Source organism: Choloepus didactylus, chromosome 5 (assembly GCF_015220235.1).
Source record: "Choloepus didactylus isolate mChoDid1 chromosome 5, mChoDid1.pri, whole genome shotgun sequence".
Lineage (NCBI taxonomy): Eukaryota > Metazoa > Chordata > Mammalia > Pilosa > Megalonychidae > Choloepus > Choloepus didactylus.
The window spans coordinates 98,788,384-98,808,888 of NC_051311.1; the positions used below are offsets into that span (position 1 = coordinate 98,788,384).

At 33.5% G+C, this 20,505-nt stretch overlaps 1 protein-coding gene across 2 annotated transcripts in view; it reads right to left on the minus strand.

The window, feature by feature from the left end:
• Positions 1-20,505, minus strand: part of PCLO (piccolo presynaptic cytomatrix protein) — a 460,751-nt gene that overhangs the window by 164,733 nt on the left and 275,513 nt on the right. Inside the window, exon 9 of one of the 2 annotated variants that reach the window (XM_037836536.1) lies at positions 15,274-15,364. The exons of the other annotated variant lie outside the window; for it this stretch is intronic. Within the exon in view, the coding sequence (XP_037692464.1) occupies positions 15,274-15,364 (91 nt within the window). The remainder of the gene's footprint in view (positions 1-15,273; positions 15,365-20,505) is intronic. 2 annotated transcript variants of the gene reach the window in all.

Sequence of the window (20,505 nt, forward strand, 5' to 3'; positions counted from 1 at the left end):
GCCCAACATTATCTGGCCATAATTCCTTTTATATATTTTATGTCATATACAAACCAAACCAAGCCAACAATAACCTACTCTCCTTCACATCAACTTTACAGATAATTAAGTCACTGAAAAGGAAATAAAAAACTACATCATTGAAAAGGAAGTGAATAAAAAGGAATAAACAGGACAAAATGTCAACATGATCATTATGAAAAAAATACTACTTAAAACAATGCGATAGAAAATTTGACTTCTGAACTAAGAATTTTTTTTTCTTAAAATTATGTAATTTTACATTCCTACTGTGAACAGCAGATGAAAAACCTATATTCTTAGGTTAGAAATGCAAATCAGTAGAGTCTTTCTGTTGAGAAATTTAGCAAGATGTCTATACAGCACCCAAAATATCCTTTCCTTTTTACCCAGTAATTCTACTTCCGGAAATAATTTTAAGGAAATAGCAAACGTGGCAGCAATTTTTTCAGTGGTACTGTTTACAATAGTGAAAAGAGACAACCTAAATGTCCAACAATTGAGGATGGCTAAATTTAATGATTAAATATCTAGACAATGTGATAAAAAACAATCATTAGAATTATGTTTGTGAAGAATTTTAACGTAATAGGAAAATGCCTGTATCAGGCAGTTAATACTAAATTAAAAATGTGTACATAAAGTACATTACAATATATTGTCAACTTTTAGTGTGTGTGTATAAAAAGACTGGAAGAAAAAATAAATTGTGAAATTATGATGGTTTTTATTTACACTTACATATAAATGGTTTTACATTTACACTTTATATATACAGAGGATTGAAAATTATATATGCATTTAGCTACTGGCAGCAGAGAGCTAGATGGGAGTTTTGCCTTTGAGATCTCTTACTAAGAGGAGGCACAGTAACGAAAATCCTTATGAGAAAAGAGGATATGTTCTTTTCACCTTATTGATAAAATTGTTTGAGCAAATGAAGATAAGAGCTGCAGTGCATAAATTTTACATGAACATATATGTATCCATAGTTTGTGACACCTAATTTAATATTAGATATGCCATTTCATATATTCATATTTCATGTGTTTTAGTTTATTTCTTCAAGTGTCTTGCAAATTCTTGGAAGAACAATTGATTCATATCTACCACATATCTAGCATGAGGTTGAAACCATATTCAATATTAAATATGTACCTGTTCATAGTGGGAAAAAGTCCTCTACTTATTGTAACTCTCTTTAATCATATTACAGAGAATAATTGAATAATTTTCATGAATAATTTTAAAGTAGATTTAACAGAAGTTTCCTAAATTGTATTTTTAGTATTATTTATTGAGGTAGAACCTGAGAATATTTTTTATTAATCTTCTGATAATGCCATTATATCTTTGAGAAACACTGGATATGAGATATAGAATTACTCATTACCACATTCCAGCTAGACTTTGAGTACAGACTTCTGACAAAATGACTTCTATTTAAAGTTTGCTGATTTTCATGTTAAAAATTCATAATTAAGAAAAAACACATTTATATTCAGTAGAAATGGTTTTACTTTATTTCAGAAGAAAACAGAAAACTTGTAAGTGTAAGGCAAACAATATAGTGATTATTTTTCTATCTCAAGTACCTAAAATATTTAATATTTTTCAATTATTTGCTTTGGAATTTTGCATGTATAATTTTGATTGCATATTGGCACAATATAGCAATTAATCAGATCATAGAAATAAGATAATTATCACTAATGCAATATAATTTTCATTAAAACATACACCCATTGATAGGTCATTGTGCACTGAGGATTCATTTGCTGAACTGTATATATATGCAGTGTATACATGTAAGTAAATTTCCCTTCCCCTCAACAAAATGAACACAGAATCTTCTCAGTACAGGTGTTTAAGATCCCCAGTGGTCTTTAAAACTGTTCTTAAAGACTTCTGTTTAGCTTTTTAAGTGTTTAGACAAAAATCAAGAAAAACAACAATAATAAATTTTTTATTGAATATTCAACAGAGGGAGGAGAGGAAGGAATTTTATAGCAGAATTAGGGCAGACTGCTGGAGTCCTAGTCACAACTAGTCACCAATTCTCTTTAGAATCTTGGGAAATTCACAACCTTTCTTAGAAGCTTAATGGACTCATTTATGAAATGTTGATAAAATATCTGGGCTTTATTCTCCACAGTATTTGTCTTTTTTATCAGTATGTTTTATCCAATTACTTAGAATTGTTATTATGCTATCTAATCAGTAATATAGGATAAGGATAGAGGGAGATTGTGTTAGGCCTGCAGCTTTGTTTTTTCAAGCATATGAAATCAAGATTATAATGTAATATTTAAACAGCATAACTTACAGGTATTTCACATTAAAACAAAATTCAATAAATGTATGTTTTATTTTATTTCAAATGCACTGATTTAAATATTTAAAAATAAAAAAGATTCTATTATCCAAACAATTTTATAGATGACCTAGAATCCTAGAGGAATATAATATTTTTCCCCCATCAGGAAATGCTTTGCAAAAAAATTGTCAAAATCACAGTTAAATATAAAAAGTGTAAAATGAACTAAATGAATCCTCTCTCTCAAAATGAACTGCATAGCTGGACAAAACAGTTGAGAACAACCATTTCAGTGCTCTGCAAATGACTAGATCATACAACAAACCTGAAAGTGTTTGTTCATGAGAAGCTACTGGTCTTTGAGTAAGAATAGTGAGGTCTTGGTTGTGTTTGTCTTGCAGTTCCCCAGTTTGGTCACCATGGTAGTTATACTGTGAAAGGGAAGACCATGAAAACTAGAAGCTTTGTTGCTAGAGGGGGGCTGAATCGATTTAGAGTAGAAAGCAGATATCCCACACTAAACAACAACAGGAAGAGCCTACAGTTCTTCTAGCCTAAGAGTGTGGTTCTGGATGGAGCAAGTGGCAGACTGGCAGATAGACCTAGGGTTTAACTGGAGCTCAGGAAGAGAGACAGTTATAAATGGATTTGATAAACACTCCACAAATCCTTGGCTGAGTGTAGGCTGAAGCACATACTCAGCAGAGGTCAGAGAGAACCCAAGCTATCCACACATACTTGGCCAACAGAAGTCTACATAGATGCACAGAGGAGATGAGAGAGGAGGCAGTGGAAAGCAGAAGCAAGGGCACACTCGAAAACTGGAAGACTTGAAAACTGCCTGAACTTTGAATATTCTCCCCACTCTACATACTGATCCATCAATAGAGGTTAGAAGCTTTATAGACTCAAGATGCTTGAGCTGAACTTCTGACTAATGATTGGCTGACCGCTGAGCTAAGAAGACATAACTCATAGGAAGCCAGCTTTAAATTTGAAACTTGACTAATGATAAAAAAGGAAACTGAGCAGAGACATCAGTTTCCATAGACCACATAATTTATCTTATAAAGGACTTGCATCCAGAATGTATATTAACTTTTACAAATCACTAAGAAGTTAAACAACCCAAATAAATATGGAAAAACTATCTGAAAAGATATTGCACAAAAGAAGACATATGGATTCCCTAAAAGCACAAGAAAAGATGTGCAAAACCATTTGTGATTACGGGAAGCAAATTAAAACAACAATGAGATATCACCTACACTCACCCAAAAAGACAGCAATTACTAAGTGTTGGCAAGGATGTGGAGAAATTAAAAAACTCATAAACTGCTGTTGAAAATGTAAAATGGTACAGCCATTTTGGAAAACTGTTTGACAGTTTCTTGAAAAGCAAAACAGAAACTTACCACAACACCCAGCAATTCCACACCTAGGAACTCACCCAAAATAAATAACTTATGCCAACATAAAAACTTGTATATAAATGTTTAAAAAAAACTGGGACAAATCCAATGGATAAATGAAATGCAGAATATCCAAAAAAGGAATGCTATTCAACAATAAAAAGGAACAAACTACCGATACATGTTGAAACACAGATGAACCTCAAAATCCTTTGCTAAATGAAAGAAACTAGACACCAGGACTACATATTGTATAACTGCATTTATATAAAATGTTCAGAAAAGGCAATCACACAGACAAAAAGCAAATTGGTCATTGCTTACAGCTGGGGCAAAGCAGACAGACATGGAGATTGGCTGCTGGTAGGCTCAAGGGAACTTTTTGGGATGATGGTAATATTCTAAAACAAGATTGTGCTGATGGATACACAATATCATAATTCACTAAAAGTTACTGATTTGCACACTAATAATGGATAAATTTTATGATATGTAAATTGTGCCACAATAAAGCTCTTAATATAATAATAAAAACCAGCTACTAGCATTTGAACTTGAGATCCAGTGAGATTTGTTAAAATTTGTATTCTTTTTCTAAAAGCCTATACCAACAGTGGACTAATCAGAATAGAAAATGAGCCATTAATTCCATTGAAGATACTGCTCTCTTATGAACCTAAAGAAAAATTTTTATGTTCTTCACTATTACACTTGCTAATCAGTCTTTCTAGCCTTGCAGATGTAGCCAGTCCATTATGATACTGTATATAAGCAAATGCCTCTTTTAAAATCAGAAGACTTTCTTTGGCTTGTTTCAAACAGTTGTGTATTTGAATCCATATAAGATGGAGCTCTAAATAAAAAATGAATGAGACTCATTTTTGGAGCATTACAAAAAAAAAAGATATGCATCCAATAGCCATGGTTTTACTTTGTAAGCCATCTCTTTAAGGTGATCCCAACTAGCTTTCTCACTCCAAGAGAAGGTAAAATAACATGAATTGAAAGTATCAAGTTTTGTGCCGAATTCACTTGCAGTTATGTGAGATACATAAAGATGGTCTTATTTTACAGATAAACAACCTTATTCCCAAAATTTAAACAAGTAATGGAGCTACATTTCAATCCAGGTCTTTCTGATCCAAACTCATTGCCTGTTTTCTCCACTTTGATGCTTTTGCAAGGTTGAACAAAGACTTTCAAAACCATTGCACAGTGGTGGATAAACACCTACATCTTTGGAGTTTTAAGGTTAAAAATAAAAGGATGTACTTTGTGAAATTTAAGGACTATTTTATAGAATATTGTATGCATGTGTTTCTCCCTGCATACATTACAAAATTATACATAAGAGTGTATATGCATATGTGTATACTTATATATATGCTAATGAACAATAAAATGTTATAATTTTTTTTTACTTTTTCTCAGTTGTTTCAAAAATATTACAGTAATAATTATTACATCTCTCTTCCTCTTACTAGTTTATGAGTAAGTTGGAAGATCAGGGTCTTGGTTGTGTTCATTATGTTAAAATAGCATTCAACAAAAGGTAAGTCATGCCGTGGGTGCCCAGTTTATGACTATTAGTGAATAAATAATTTAAAAATATACCCAATATGAATTAAACATTTTCAAAATGTATTTTTAATTGTATCAACTTTTTCCATAGAAAGGCAAAAAGTATGTTCTTTTTTTTTTTTTCCCCTGCTCTGTAAACATCCATAGAGTAGCAGTTCCCAAACTTTGTGATTCTGGAAGCCATTTATACACTAATATTATCAAGGACTCCAAAGAGCTTTTGTTTATATTAGTTATAACTATATTTTCTCTAAGTTAAAACTGCAAATTAAAAAAATATATTTATTTATTAATGAATTTCAAAAATAACAATAATAAACCCATTCCACTTGTCTTAGTTTACCAGACTATTATGTCAAATACCACCAGGGGGTTGGCTTAAACAACAGGAATTTATTGGCTCATAGTTTGGAGATTTAGAGAAGTCTAAAACTAAGGTGTTAGCAAGGTGATGCTTTTTCCCCAAACTCTTTTACTTTCTGGTGCTGGCTGCCAATAATCCTTGGGGTTTGTTGGCTTGTATTCCTGCCTTGCATCCAGTGGAGATGTTCTCTCCTTTCTCTTCCAGGTTCTGTTAACTTCTGGCTTCTCAATCCTCCCCATAGCTTTTTCTGACTCTGGCTTCCAGTTTCTTTCTCTTTTAATGACTAACTAAGTTGGGTCACACGTTAATTTAAAAATAACAACGTCAAGAGATCCTATATACAATGAGTTCACACCCACAGAAATGTGGATTAATATTAAGAACATGCCTAAATTGGTGTATAAAATTCAATCTACCACAGTCCACCCTCTGGATCTCCAAAAGACATGTTCTTCTTACTTTCAAAATGCATTCACTAAATCTCAACATCCCAAAAGTCTTAAGTTATTTTCTCAACAACTTTAAGTAAAAAATCTCATCATCTAAAGGTTTGGTCAATCCTAGGGCAAAATTCTTCTCTATTTGATGGACATGTGAAACCTAGAGAAAAGTTATCTCCTTCCACAATACAATGGTGGGACAGGCATAGGATAGAATTCCCATTCTAGAAGGGAGAAATTGGAAGGAAAATTGGGGTAACAGATCCAAAATAAGTCTAAAACCCAAAAGAGCAAACTTCACTAGATTTCAAGGTCTGAGAGTCATCTGCAGACTGATGCTTTATCCTCCAGGCCTGCTGGAGTGGTAGTCCCACCCTTTCTGAGTTCTTGGACAGTGGTCATGATCTCCCAGAACACTGCGCCCTAGGCCCCACCCTCTCCAAGTGGCAGCTTGCCTATACCACAAAATAGGAGCGTAGGTACTACTCTAGAAGCATGGGTGGTAACCAAACTCTCCCTAAACACCTGGGAATCGACCCCATTCTCTCCAGCTTTGGAGAAGTGGCTGAACTCTCCCAATGGGTAGAAATCCTGCCCCTTCTCATTGCAGGTTAAGGCCTATCATTTCCACACATATGGGTGGACCCTCTCTCTTGGCCAGAGGAGATCTTTTCAATCCAGACCTCAGCTTCTATGGTTCTGCCGTTAAAGTCATCCTTCCTTCAATTTGTCCCTTCGTTGTTTCCTTCGGTCCGGGCTGGTGGTGATTCTGTTTATACAAATTTCACGAAAATCTTGTCAGCTTTGCATGCATTGTAAGGGGGTCCAAACCATCAAACAAAAGGACTTTCTACAGGTCCTTCCTGGATAACTGCATTTCTTATCCTGACTTCCTCTGAAATGGCTGACTCTATCCATTTTCTGCCATACCCTCTTTAACACAGGGTTGTACAGTTAAACCCTCACATGGAGTTCTGTGGAGATTCACTTTCCAGCAGAGCAGGAAAGGCCCAGATAGAGCCACTTCTGGGCCTAGTCTCAGAGCATGCTATCTGGATAGGCTGAGAATTTTGCAAATCATCAATTGCTAGTTTCTTTGTCTTTAACAGTTCAATCCTCAGTTTCTTTCTTTTCTCATTTCACTATAAGTAGCAAGGGGAAACCAGGCTGAACCTTCCACACTTAGCTTGGAAATCTCCTTAGGCAAATATCCAAGTTCATTGCTTACAAGTTTTGCCTTCCATCTGACACCAGAACATAATTTTGTCAAGCTCCGCTACTTTATAATAAGGAATATCTTTCGTCCAGTTTCTCATAAAACATTCATAATTGCATTTTAAGGCATCACAAGAAGTATCTTTAACATCCATATTTCTACCAACAGTTTCTTTGATGCAATCTAGGCTTTTTCTATCACGTACCTCAACACTCTTCCAACCTCTATCCATTACACAATTCCAAACCCACGTCCACATTTTTAGATATTTGTAATAGAAGAACCCCACTTTATGGTACCAAATACTATCTTAATTTGCTGGGCTACTGTGACAAATATCAAGCAATGGGTTGGCTTTAAAAAAAATGGGAATTTATTGGCTCACTGTTTTGAAGGTAGGAGAAATTTAAAACCAAGAAAGGCAATACTTTCTCCAGTCTGTAACATTCTGGTGCTGGCTGCCAGTGACTCTAGGGGCTTCTTGGTCTGTATGCCTGCCTTGTATCACATGGCAATGCCTTCTCCTTTCTCTTCTGGGTTCCACTGACTTCCAGCTTCAAGACCCACCCTGTGGCTTTTTCTGATCTGGCTTCTAGTTTCTTTCTCTTTATATGGTCTCTATTAATCTGGATTGAGGCCCAATTATAATTTAAAATAACATCTTCATGAGATCCTATTTACAATGGGGACACACCCACAGAAATGTGATCAAGATTAAGAACATATCTAAATTGGGGAACATAATTCAATCTACCACAATATGTTTACATAAGTCATATATTTTATAAATATAACTATACTTTATAAAAAATAATGAGGAAGATGGCATTATTTTACATGTTTTGCAAATTTGTTTGACACTGGGCTTAACAGAAAACTGAATTTTCATATCTGCTTTTGAACGTCATCTGCTGTGACATTATACATCATGTAGACTCTGAAAAACTCTACTGTATAGTCACAAAAGAATGAGAGTGAAAAAGACAAATGCTGTCTTAACTTTATTGTAAAAACAGATTTTATCTTGTAAGTTCTCTAAAAGAGTCTCAGGGACCATGAGTGTTCTCCTGGTCATACTTGGAGAATCACACAGGGGAAAAAGGTAAAATAACCACTTTTTATTCCTGCCTCCTATATTGAAATAATTTTTGTCTCCACTAAATAAAAATAAAATTTTCTTCTTTCATTTTTTGAGGTGTGTTTGCTTTATATAATCTTTACATAACAGTTTTTAATGCTACACCCAGATAGCAGAGCCATCAATGTTTTATAAAAGACATACAGGATTTCTACTTTCAGTGAGCTTATATAACCAAGATAAAAATTGGTTGATGCCCATTTTCCATTCTGTTTAAGAGAGAAGATACATGATTTTACTCTTAACTCCTTCCTTCCTTATATCCTTATCTTGTTTTACAAAAGCAGCTCAATTACTAGCTTAGACAGCTTTTTCACTATAGATGAAGTTATGGGATGCTGCTTTTTTTCTCTAAACACAAGAAACATATGGGAATTAAAAAATATTATGGGAAATTTCATAAATATAAAAAAGTAGTGACAAGACTATAATAAAGCCAATTTAGTTAGTCTCCCAGCTACAATATTTATCAAACCATGGTTAATTTTGTTTCATTTATAACCCCCCTTCCCATTCTACCCACTTAGATAATTTTGAAGCAAATACCAGATAAGATATTTCCTCTATAAATATTTCAGGATACATTTCTAAAATTCTTAATTAAGCACAGAATCCTTAAAAACCATTTTAATCATAGCTAAACATAACAGTAAATCCTTAATATTACCAAATATTTATAAAGTCAACCAAACTAGGCTTTTGGTTGGGCAGTAAATGATATAGGGACTACTGTTTCCCAAAGATAGTCATTCCGGTCTTTAGACTTTGGTATACATGTATTTAAAACAACTTTAAGCAATAAAGATTTATTTGAAAACAAACACAGTATAGGACTATATTTCCTAAGGACAATGTTATTCAGTAGTGATCAATGCAGGGTAAATATTTATTATTATTATTTTATGTCATTATCAAAAGAAAAATGGTCATGTACAGATATAGTTTACTCTATTGATAGTAAATTTATTTTTCAAAAGAATAATTCTCTTTCTTCATTTTTGCAAAATTTATGTATAGAGAATGTTGAATCATTTTGAGACTAGAATATTGGAATAAGAAGTCAAAGGCACTCATTTCTCTTATGCTTACACTTAAAAATTTTTTCCAGTTGACCAAATTTATTTGGAAGGGAAAGCAGCCTCATATAGCCAAAACATCCTGATAAAGAAGAATGAAGTAAAAGGACCCACACTTCCTGACTTTAAAAGCTTATTATAAAGCCACAGTGGTCAAAGCAGCATGTTACTGGCATAAAGATAAAGATATTGATCACTGGACTTGAATTGATAGTTCAGAAATAGACTGTCAGACCTATGGTCAATTGATTTTTGACAAGGCCCCCAAAGCCACTGAACTGGGACAGAATTGTCTCTTCAATAAATAGTGCTGGGAGAACTAGATATCCATATCCAAAGGAATGAAAGAGGACACCTCCATCACACCCTATACAAAAATTAACTCAAAGGGGATCAAAGACCTAAATATAACAGCCAGTACCATAAAACTCCAAGAAGAAAATACAGGGGAACATCTTCAAGATCTAGCGATACGAGATAGCTTCTTAGGTCTTACACCCAAAGCACAAGCAACGAAAGAAAAAATAGACAAATGGGAACTCCTCAAGATTGAATACTTCTGTGCTTCAAAGCGCTTTGTCAAAAGGTTGAAAAAGCAGCCAACCCGAAGGGAGAAAATATTTGGCAATCACATATCTGATAAGGGATTGATAATCAGTATATACATGCAAAGAAATCCTACAACTCAAGAATAAAAATACAATAACCCAATTATAATATGGACAAAAGGCATGAAATGATATTTCTCCAAAGACAAAATACAAATGGCTAAAAAGCACAAGACAAGATGTTCATCTTCATTACGTATTAGGGAAATGCAACTCAAAACCACAATGAGATTTCATCTCACATCTAATAGAATGGCTGCTATTAAACAAACAGGCAACTATAAGCTATGGTCTATAGTTAACAGTAATATCTTAATATTTTTAATATTCTTTCATTGATTGTTTACTTTGGAAAGATTATATGCTATGTGAATATATCTCAACAAAATTTTTAGTTAAAAAGTTTTTCCAGTTGCAGTAAAAGAAAAGAAATAACAATAATGAGTTGCAAAGGATGGATAACTTTGAGGTGATTATTCCTTTAATATACTATAAAAATAATAATGTGGCTAGAAAACATTGATATCGCATCCTGATGATTTAGTGAAAATGATTTGAAGATTCTTCTTGTATTTATTGATAAAACAAATAATAATTTCAGCACTACTGGGAAGTATTATCTTGTTTCCCTTATATGTTGGTGGGAACTGAATTAGTTTGTAGCAAGTAATTAATTGTAAAAAATAAATAAAATCTGGATTTTAAGATTCATCTTTGGAATTTTCATCAGTACTTAAAATTCAGTGTGAACAGCAAAAAAAGTATGAAAGGTTTAATTATCCATCTCTGGTAGAAGAAAAATTACCCAGTCTTAAAAGGAAAACAACAACATTAGACTCCTAATCAATTCATTCTTTATGAAAACAAAGGAAAATAGTTCAAAGCAAATCCTCTTGCAAATCTACATGCACCATGTTCTAAAATCTGAAATGAATGATAACAGGTACACTGATGAGATAAGTCCTTTTAGTCTTTGTTATATTAGTGCTTAAATAAAAGCCCAGCATATATACAATTTTAAATCTACTGCCTATACATTTACCCACACATAAATATATGAGTTTTTCTTATTGAGATCCAGGGAGATCATTTGATTTTGATGGAACATAAAGAATGCACTTGAGTGATAATATGGGTAATAATTTACCTTTTGAAAATTCATTAATTACAGCAAAATTTATATATTATCTCAAAGTTATAAATAATGGATATAAAAATCTGTAATATAAAAATTCTATTATCTGTCTCTTGTAGATGGCAGTGTGAGATGCTCCAGAGTTCCGTCTCTCCACAGAAGCTTTGACTAATAAGCAGGAATTGGTAGAAATATCTTTCTCAAAGCTCCAGAAACAGTTAAAGGATTGCAGTGACAGGACAAGTACCAAATCAAGAAAAAGGCAACTTAAAAATGGTAGGATCTCCCGGTGCCCTTGCTAGCCCCTCCTCCATCGCCTCACTGGCTTGGCATGGAGGCAGCCTGCAGTCTCAGAGTGGGTCCCTGGTCCTATTTCCATGGGGAGCAGAGTAACCCTCATGCACACACTGAGAGCATGAATGTTTGTGACAATCTGTCTGGTAACAGCCTGAAGGATTGAATCAGGACACTAATCACAGGCTTGTCATGCCAGAATTTACCATGCATGTAGGGGCAGGTCACAGACCTATCCTATAGAATGTTGTAGGAGAACAGTCAACTCTCAGCTGCATGGAGCAAAGGTTTACGGGCTGTGGAACATACAGTACAGTGCCCTGATATTAAGAAACACTTTTCCTAGGGAAGAGAGGACATTCAGATCTATGTAAATGGTCGTAACTCTAGAGCCAGGTGCACATACCCAGGAAAAGACACAGGTGCAGAAAGGACAGGAGCAGAGGGTGGGTGGCCCTATGCTTTGGCCTTAAGCTATTCCCTAAATACATTGTATGCCTAAACTCTAAAGGAAAGCATTAGCATAGGCAAATATGTAAAGAGTTTTTGAGAAAGGTGTTTTCTCTTTCCATCTTGGTTTTTTTGTTTTTGTTGTTAGCTCCTGGCATTCAAGGAAAGATCACTCTGTACTAGTGTGATACAAGCTTAAGAAACAGATACCTCAGAGTCTAAATTCCAGCAAATAAACTAAATTATCAAAACATCCAGGTTTCAACAACAAAACACACACACACACAAACAGGAAGCTGTGGCATAAACAAAGAAGATTAAAACATTAGAAACCATCAAAGTGAAGGAAAAGAGTTGGGATATAGCAAAGACTTAAAAAAAATAGGTTCTAAATATGCTAGAAGAGCTAAAGGAAAACATGGGCAATAAGTAAAGGGCAATAGGAAAATGATAGATGAACACAAAGAGTAAATCACTAAAGAGATAAGAATTATGAGAAAGAACCAAACAGAGTTGACGATCACAGTAAGAGGAGTTAAAAATTCCTTACAGGGGTTCAACAGCAGATTGGAGCTGGCAGAAGAATTAGTGAACTTGAAGATGAGATCATTGAATCATCCATTCCAAGGATCAGAAAGAGGAAAGAATGAAGAAAAGTGAACAGAGCCTGAACAATCTGTGCATACCAATATTTACATTGTGGAAGTGCCAGAAGGGAAAGAAAGGGAGAAATGGCCAGAGAGAAGATGCAAAGAAATAATGGCTGAAAACTTCCCAAATGTAACAAAAGACATGAATATGCTAATCCAAGATGCTCACCAAATACCAAACAGGATAAACCAATATAAACCCTCAATGTGACGTATTATAGTCAAACTGCTGAATGCCAAAATTAAAGAGAATTCTGAAAGCTGCAGGAGACAAGCAATATGTCAAGTATAGAAAGACTTAATAAGACTAAGTGCTGATTTCTCCTCAGAAACCATGGAACCAGTGGAATGACATATTTAAAATGCTGAAAGAGAGAAATTGCCAACCAAGGATTCTATGTCTGTAAAAACTGTCTTAAAAATGAGGGAGAGGCCATGCCCTTACCAACAGTCATCCCAAAACACTGAAGTTAGGCTGGTATCAAACCAAATGAGATTATTCTAGATTTAGGATGTCAAATTAAAGCCCCAAGGTAAACACAAAGAAAATATTGGCAAATATGCAAGCTCATAGAGAAAGAAATTAGTTTACCAGTGGTGGGAGAAGGGGAAATTGGGAATTAATGCATAATGGGTATAGGGTTTCTCACTGTAGTGATGGGAAAACGCTAGTAATGGATGATGGTGAGGGTACTGCAACTTCATAATGTGACAAATCCCACTGAATGGTATGCTTGGGATTGGTATGTTATATATTTATATTCCCTCAATAAAATAAAAAAGAAAGAGCAGCTAAAAAGACAATGACAATTAAAAGCTTGATCCTGGACAAGATCTTACCAGGGAGGAAAAAAGGCTGAAAAGGACATTATGGGGACATATGAAAAATATAGAATATAGACTGTAAGCTTTATATCATTGTTAAATTTCTTGATCTTAATAACTGCACTTAAGCTGGCTACATAAATGAATATACTTGATCTTAGGGAATGTACATGGCAGTATTAAGTGTTCAAGGAGTATCATGTGTACAGCCTAACTCTCAAATGTTCAGATAATAGGTAGATAAATTGATAGATAGGCAGATAGATGAAAGAAAGAAAGAGAGAGAGAGAGAGAGAGAGAGAGAGAGAGAGAGAGAGAGAGAGAGAGGAAGGAGGGAGGGAGGGAAGAAGGAAGAAAGGAAGGAGGAAAGAAGTAAGAGGGAAGGAGGGAGGGAGGAAAGTAGTTATGGCAAATGTGGCAAAATGTTAAAATTCATGGATCTGGGTATCTTGGGGAAGAGCAGTATGTTGAGTTCTCTGTATGCGGTTTGTGTTATTTTTGCAACTGTGTGTAAGTTTGAAATTATTTCAAAATACAAAGTTTAAAGAAAAAAAATCCATTACTTTTCAAAACTGTCAAAGTAGGTATAGAGAAATTTATTACTTAAAAGAATAAAAGAGATTTTCTTGATTCCTTGATAATGTTTTATAGTACTAAAAACAGTGGCTATATTTCTTCATAATGAAATGATAATGGAACATTGCATCCCATGCAATACTGCATTTGAAAAAATTTAACAGGAATTTAATTCAAATTAAAATTAAACAAAAATGATCTAAATACACACCATTTAGTAAATTTTCATAGTAATGATCACATCATTAATGTTTTTTATGTTCTAATGTATAGCCTTCTTATTTTTTAAATTCAGTTTTATTGAGATATATTCCCATACCATACAATCAATTATGGTGTACAATCAACTGTTCACAGCACCATCATATAGCTGTGTATTCATCATCCCAATCAATTTTTGAAAATTTTCCTTATGCCAGAAAGAAAAAAAATAAAAATAAAAAATAAAAGTAAAAAAGAACACCCAAATGATTCCCCTTCCCCATCCCACCCTATTTTTCATTTAGTTTTTATCCCCATTTTTCTACTCATCCATTTGTATACTGGATAAAGGGAGTATGAGCCACAAGGTTTTCACAATCACACTGTCACACCATGTAAGCTAGATAGTTATACAATCGTATTCAAGAATCAAGGCTACTGGGTTGCAGTTTGACAGTTTCAGGTATTTCCTTCTAACTATTCCAATACATTAAAACCTAATAAAGGCTATCTATATAGTGCATAAGAATGCCTTCCAGAGTGACCTCCTGACTCCATTTGAAATCTCTTAGTCAGTGAAACTTTATTTTGTTTCATTTTGCTTCCCTCTTTTGGTCCAGAAGATTTTCTCAATCCCACGATGCCAGGTCTAGACTCATCCCCAGGAGTCATATCCTGCATTGCTAGGGAGATTTACCTCTGGAAGTCAAGTCCCACATAGAGGGGAGGGCAGTGAGTTCACCTGCCAAGTGGGCTTAGAGAGAAAGAGTGGGAGCCACATTTGAGCAACAAAGAGGCTCTCTGGGGGAGACCCTTATAGCCTTCTTATTTTTGACATCTTCTAAAACAGAATTTTTGATATAAAAGATGGTGTTTTCTATAATTCAAAGAGTCCCCTAAGCTGAAACCCCAATACTTACTTCATCTGACATTAAAATAAAAAGAACTAGTGTTTTAAATTTGCTTTACCTGAAACTGTGTGATCCTTAGAGTCTTGTATTATTTTTATCCTCGCATGAGGAAAGATGTAGTGCACAGTCTTCCCATTCATCTGTAGAATCTAAGACATACATGTGATAAGGTGAACAATCAATGTTAAAGACTTAAAAGGCAAAATAGAGAATTGACCAGCTTATTTAAATGCATGCTGATTCAATCAAATAACAATTTGAGCATCTTGTACTATATAATATTATTGGTTTTTGAGTTCATTATGGTCTTTGCATTTATAACAGATTGCTAGTGCAAACCAATTTGTTGCATGGGGAGATAATCAGAGTATGCAACAGGTTCTAAATGACGTCTGTTTCTACAGCAGTATGTAGACAATACTGGCAACAGTGGTTAGAGATTGTGCATGGGAAAATTGTCAACTGCTGATTTTGCTCTATAATAGGTACAAATGAAAAGGCATTTAAAACTTTTTAGCAATAGGTGGTGCTATGGGAGGTAAGACAGCGAAGATCCTCATGCTCTGCATCTCTGTCAGTCATTGGGTTGCTCTGTGGTTAAATTGCTTTTATTTTATTTTGGAATTGTACTTTCACTGAGTGCTTCCAATAGGAGTTTCAATGTACACTGGATGCTGGGACTCATTCTGAGCAAATAAAGTTTTTGCACATTCTAATGGTTTCCAAAGCCTTCTTTGTATTCAAAGGTTGTGTGTTGACGGTGTTCTCATTTGCTCTAGACATTCCTTAGGGTAGGAGAAATGACACTTGAAGCTACTGTTTCAAGTCTGTGATTTCAATTCTCATTATTGAGACTTAAATATGAGAAAACTATAGACTGCATTATCTCTGTTTCCACCTGGTGAAATGAGCATTCTGAAACAAAAGTAAATTAGCAAATGCAAGCTTGTGAATTATATTCAATGGAGATTTGCTTTCAAAAGAGAGCTGTGTAATAATGAAAGCTAGAAACACCAAAATATTTATTCAGATCTATATCAACAAGATTTTATTAGTATGGTATCTTGTATATATCACCTTAAGAGAATTTTTTCCACTTAAATTACAAATTAAATAAAGTTTAGTAACAATAGATATTTCACACTATCCATTTTAGAATATGTTTAAGAAGCATATGTTACTAAACCAAAATATTAAATGGAATTTAGAATTAAAGATATATATACATATATATATTTAAGAAGGATGGTTCCTTGGAAAACTGGTGTGGACCTAAAAAATCCAGCTATAAAACTGTAGAACTCTGGATATTAAAAGCTAAACAGAGATTTAAAAAAAATAAAAGAATTATAGCCTTTTTCTTTTATTCCTTAGGAAAGAAGTGTAAGCAGGCCTCTGATCAACATAAAACTCCCCAAACAACACTAGATGCTTACTGATTACATGAAGCCTTCATAGCAAAACCAAAATATTGTTCACAGGCTTATAAAAATATTAAGGGCAGTATAATCAGTTAATTCAGATACTATACACTCATGCTAAATGTGTAATCTACTGAAAACCTTATTGATATTCGTAACAATAAGAGCTTACATTTTTAATCTTTCTCCTACTGTCTCTTGCCTGTGGTTCTCTCTGCCTCCTTCTCCTTCCTTCCCTCCTTCTTCCACCTACTTTCCCTCTCTGCATCTTTTCTCCTTCTTCTACTTTCCCTTGTCTTCACTTTTTTCCTCTCTCCCTCCCCTAATCTACAATTAAAGATCTTTATTTAGGCTAAAAATTAAGTTGCATACATTGAGATCCTATAATGCCTAGATATAACTAAACTTTCTTTGGTGCTGCTGATAATTCATTAAAGTTGTTGGAAATTGTTTCATTTTATTTAAAATATCTTCTACTTTCATGTATTATTTAATAATGATTTTAAAAAGTCATTTTTCCACTTCATCAAAAGTAAACTAATAAAATGCAGTTTTGACTTTTGGTCTTATTTCTTCCCATTCTCCAGACTGAGGAGAAGTTGATTTAGTCTTATGGAATATTTATTGCACAGTCTAAAAGAATATTCAGGATTCCTAAGTTTTTCATTGGAGTTTTATCACCTAATAGTATTGCATTTTAATTCATACTGTGATGATGTCAGTGGAAGGGATGTTAAACATCTTCATTTTCATAAATCCTGCCTGCAGAGTATCTTATAAAACTTCCTGTAGTTTCAGACACTGTCTACAACCAGCTTCTCGAGCCCAGTTAAAAATTTTAAAACATTAAACTACCAAAATTGTGATTGATATGATCAAGTGTCTATAGAAAGCAGAAGCATCTGTTTCCATGTATGAACTAGTAGAGCTTGGCTTTTTTCTAACATTTTGCAGGTTAAGGTTGGGAGTCCTCCAACAGATGGGCAGATGTGTCTGCCAAATATGACAGGTTAAGGCCACAGGGCATAGCTGATGTTAAGCAGTGCCCCATACCTCTCCCCAGGGGGCTAGTCTCTGATATCCTTGTCTTTTGATGATTCTGCATCAACAGAAATATCACCTGTATGTCTTCCAGGAAAAAGGATTTTTCTTTGCTACTTATAAATTTTAATAAGCAATTAATGTCACAAATTATGAAATCATACCTGCTATGTTGACATGCTATTTATTTGTACAGACATTTTCCACTTAATTACCATGGGCCAGTTACCATGCTAGATGCAGGGGACAAAGAGCCCTACTAGGTTCCAAGCAGTGTACTAGGCACAGTATGTATATATATACATGGTAAGTGGAATAGAGACCCTGCTTTCTAGGAGCTCACAGCTCAAGACATAATTCATGGGGTACTATTAGAGCACAAAGAGGAACACATAACCTGGATTGGAGGGGAGGTGGTGTTTGTGGTGTCAGGGAAGGTTGCTTGCAAGATGGTACATGTACATGGAAACCTGAGTGATTAGTAGGGTTAGCTAAAAGAAAGGAAGGAGGACAAGTGTCCAAGGAGAAAAAACAGAACAAAGTCCCAGAAAAAAGAGAATCATGGGTCTTTCAAAGGAATTAAATGTACCTCAATACAGAAGTTGCATGGAAATGGCATGGAAGTGGCAGAGAGTGTGGAGGCATATTGTATTAGTTAAGAAGTGTCGAACTTCACAACCACCCCATGGTCATAATCTATTTATAAATGGAGTGACTGAGAAAAAATGAAAATAAAGGTTATATGATCTTAATTCACAAAGCAGAGTTGACTTTTCAATAAAAAGTGCAGAGGTTACACAAAATATATGTATTTGAAAAGAAACAAATATAGATTTGGAGATTGGTATATTTTTATAGTTAATATGATTTACAATTTAATAAACATTTCAGAAATATTATTCTTATATGCTAGGTTTTTATACAAAATATTTTTAAAAGCAAGTAAATTAGTGTTTGCATTAGTGAATTTGCTTTTATTACTTTTGCCTCCCGAGTTTTTATGATCATAAATTCTTGTTATGCATAAGTTTTCACATAAAAACACTGGAGTTTATTGGTACTAAGATCTCAATATTACATTTTAATGTTTAAAGATGCAAAGAAGTGAAAAAAAACAAGGATGTTATTTTGCTATTCTTTCTAGACTAAGATACAGTTATGATGAGTTAATGAGGAAGAAAATATTTGAGGGTAAATAATGCAAAAAGGATGAGTTTTGAACTTTACATGAATGTTATTGAAGGGTATGCTGCCTTCTCTGTAGCTTCTGTTTAGAAAACTATAAAGCAAACAAAGAAAAGATTGCCATAAAAGTCAGCATATTTGTTACTTTATGATCTGGGGGTGCTTGCAAGGGTTTCTAGGTACAGGCAATGTTCCCTTTCCTGGTCTGTGTGGTGGTTATATGACTGTTCATAACTAATTGATAACTCTCTATATTTGCAGTTTTGAGAACTATTTACTTGCAGTTTTTATTTGTATGTTAGATTCAAAGATAGATACAAAATATGTTTAAAAAAGCATAAAAATGTAAATGTTATGCATGATTGTCCTGTTAATCCACTTCTCTAATAAAAAATAAAACAAAATAAAAAATGTTAAAATGTAAAAAAAATATTTCTAGCAAGAAAATACCCATTACTCTATGATGTTTACCCATACATAATTCTAATAAGGGTCCTTATATTTTCCACTTTATCAAATATAACAAGAAGTTAATTGAATTATTCTCAAATACACCCTTTGCTTAGTTTTGCATTATATTGGTCTGCAATTACATATTGTTTAAAACATGATGTACAATAGCCTCAATGGAACAAAACCATAAATCTATAGTTGTGAGTAACAGAAAATTAGGAACAAAAAATGTCATTATGGATATCCATATTCATCTACATAAAATAGAACTTTAGACGATTTTTTTAGTTGAATATAGATTACTTTAAAATGTATCTTCAAAGAAAATTAGTTGGATAAATTTGTTGTAGAAGATATTCTGAATATCTGTAGGAATAGTGGTGCTGGAAAACAACAGATTAGAAGTTATTTTTAGCTCTCAAGTTTATATATTTCATCTCATGATTTCTTTGAAGTATTTGTGTTTTATTGACTTGATCTAGGTCTATGAGTAATAAGTTCTGAGAAATAAATGAGAGAGGTAAGAAACAAGAAAAAAGTAATTACAGAAAATTCTTATTAATAAAAAATATTCAAAGATGTCTTCAACTTATGAATTTATTATTTATCAATTATAGAAAAAAGGGAGGTAAATTTAAACTTTATTTAACATATTTAGAATGATTTTATTAATTTTCTTACTTCCCAAATGGATCTATTCAATTAGATAGAAATATAACCATAAATAAAATATTATGAATAACAAAATATGGTAAAGAAAGTATAATTTCACAGTCTGACACATTAATGAAGTACAAAGAAACGGAAGTGTTTTGACATTTTTATAGCGGTAAACACAACCATGAACCAAAAACTTATTAAAGATACCAAAAACTAGTGGAAGAATATTTTCCAATATAGAGAGAAGAATCTCAAGATTCCTAGAAAATAAGACAGCATAGTGAAAAATGAAACAGAAAACAATTCTCAGAAAAGGAAATTTTATTTAATGGTGGGAAATTTGTCCATGAAATGGGAAATTGTATAGGGAGAAATAAAATCTGCCAGTATGGATTATTTGTCTTTTAGGCAGTACTTTTATATGCGATAGATTTGTTTTCTTTCTTTTATACCTCAAGATAACAAACACTTAAACTATAGTTATTAAAATACAGTTATAATAGCTCTAATTAGTTGTTCAAAATATAGTT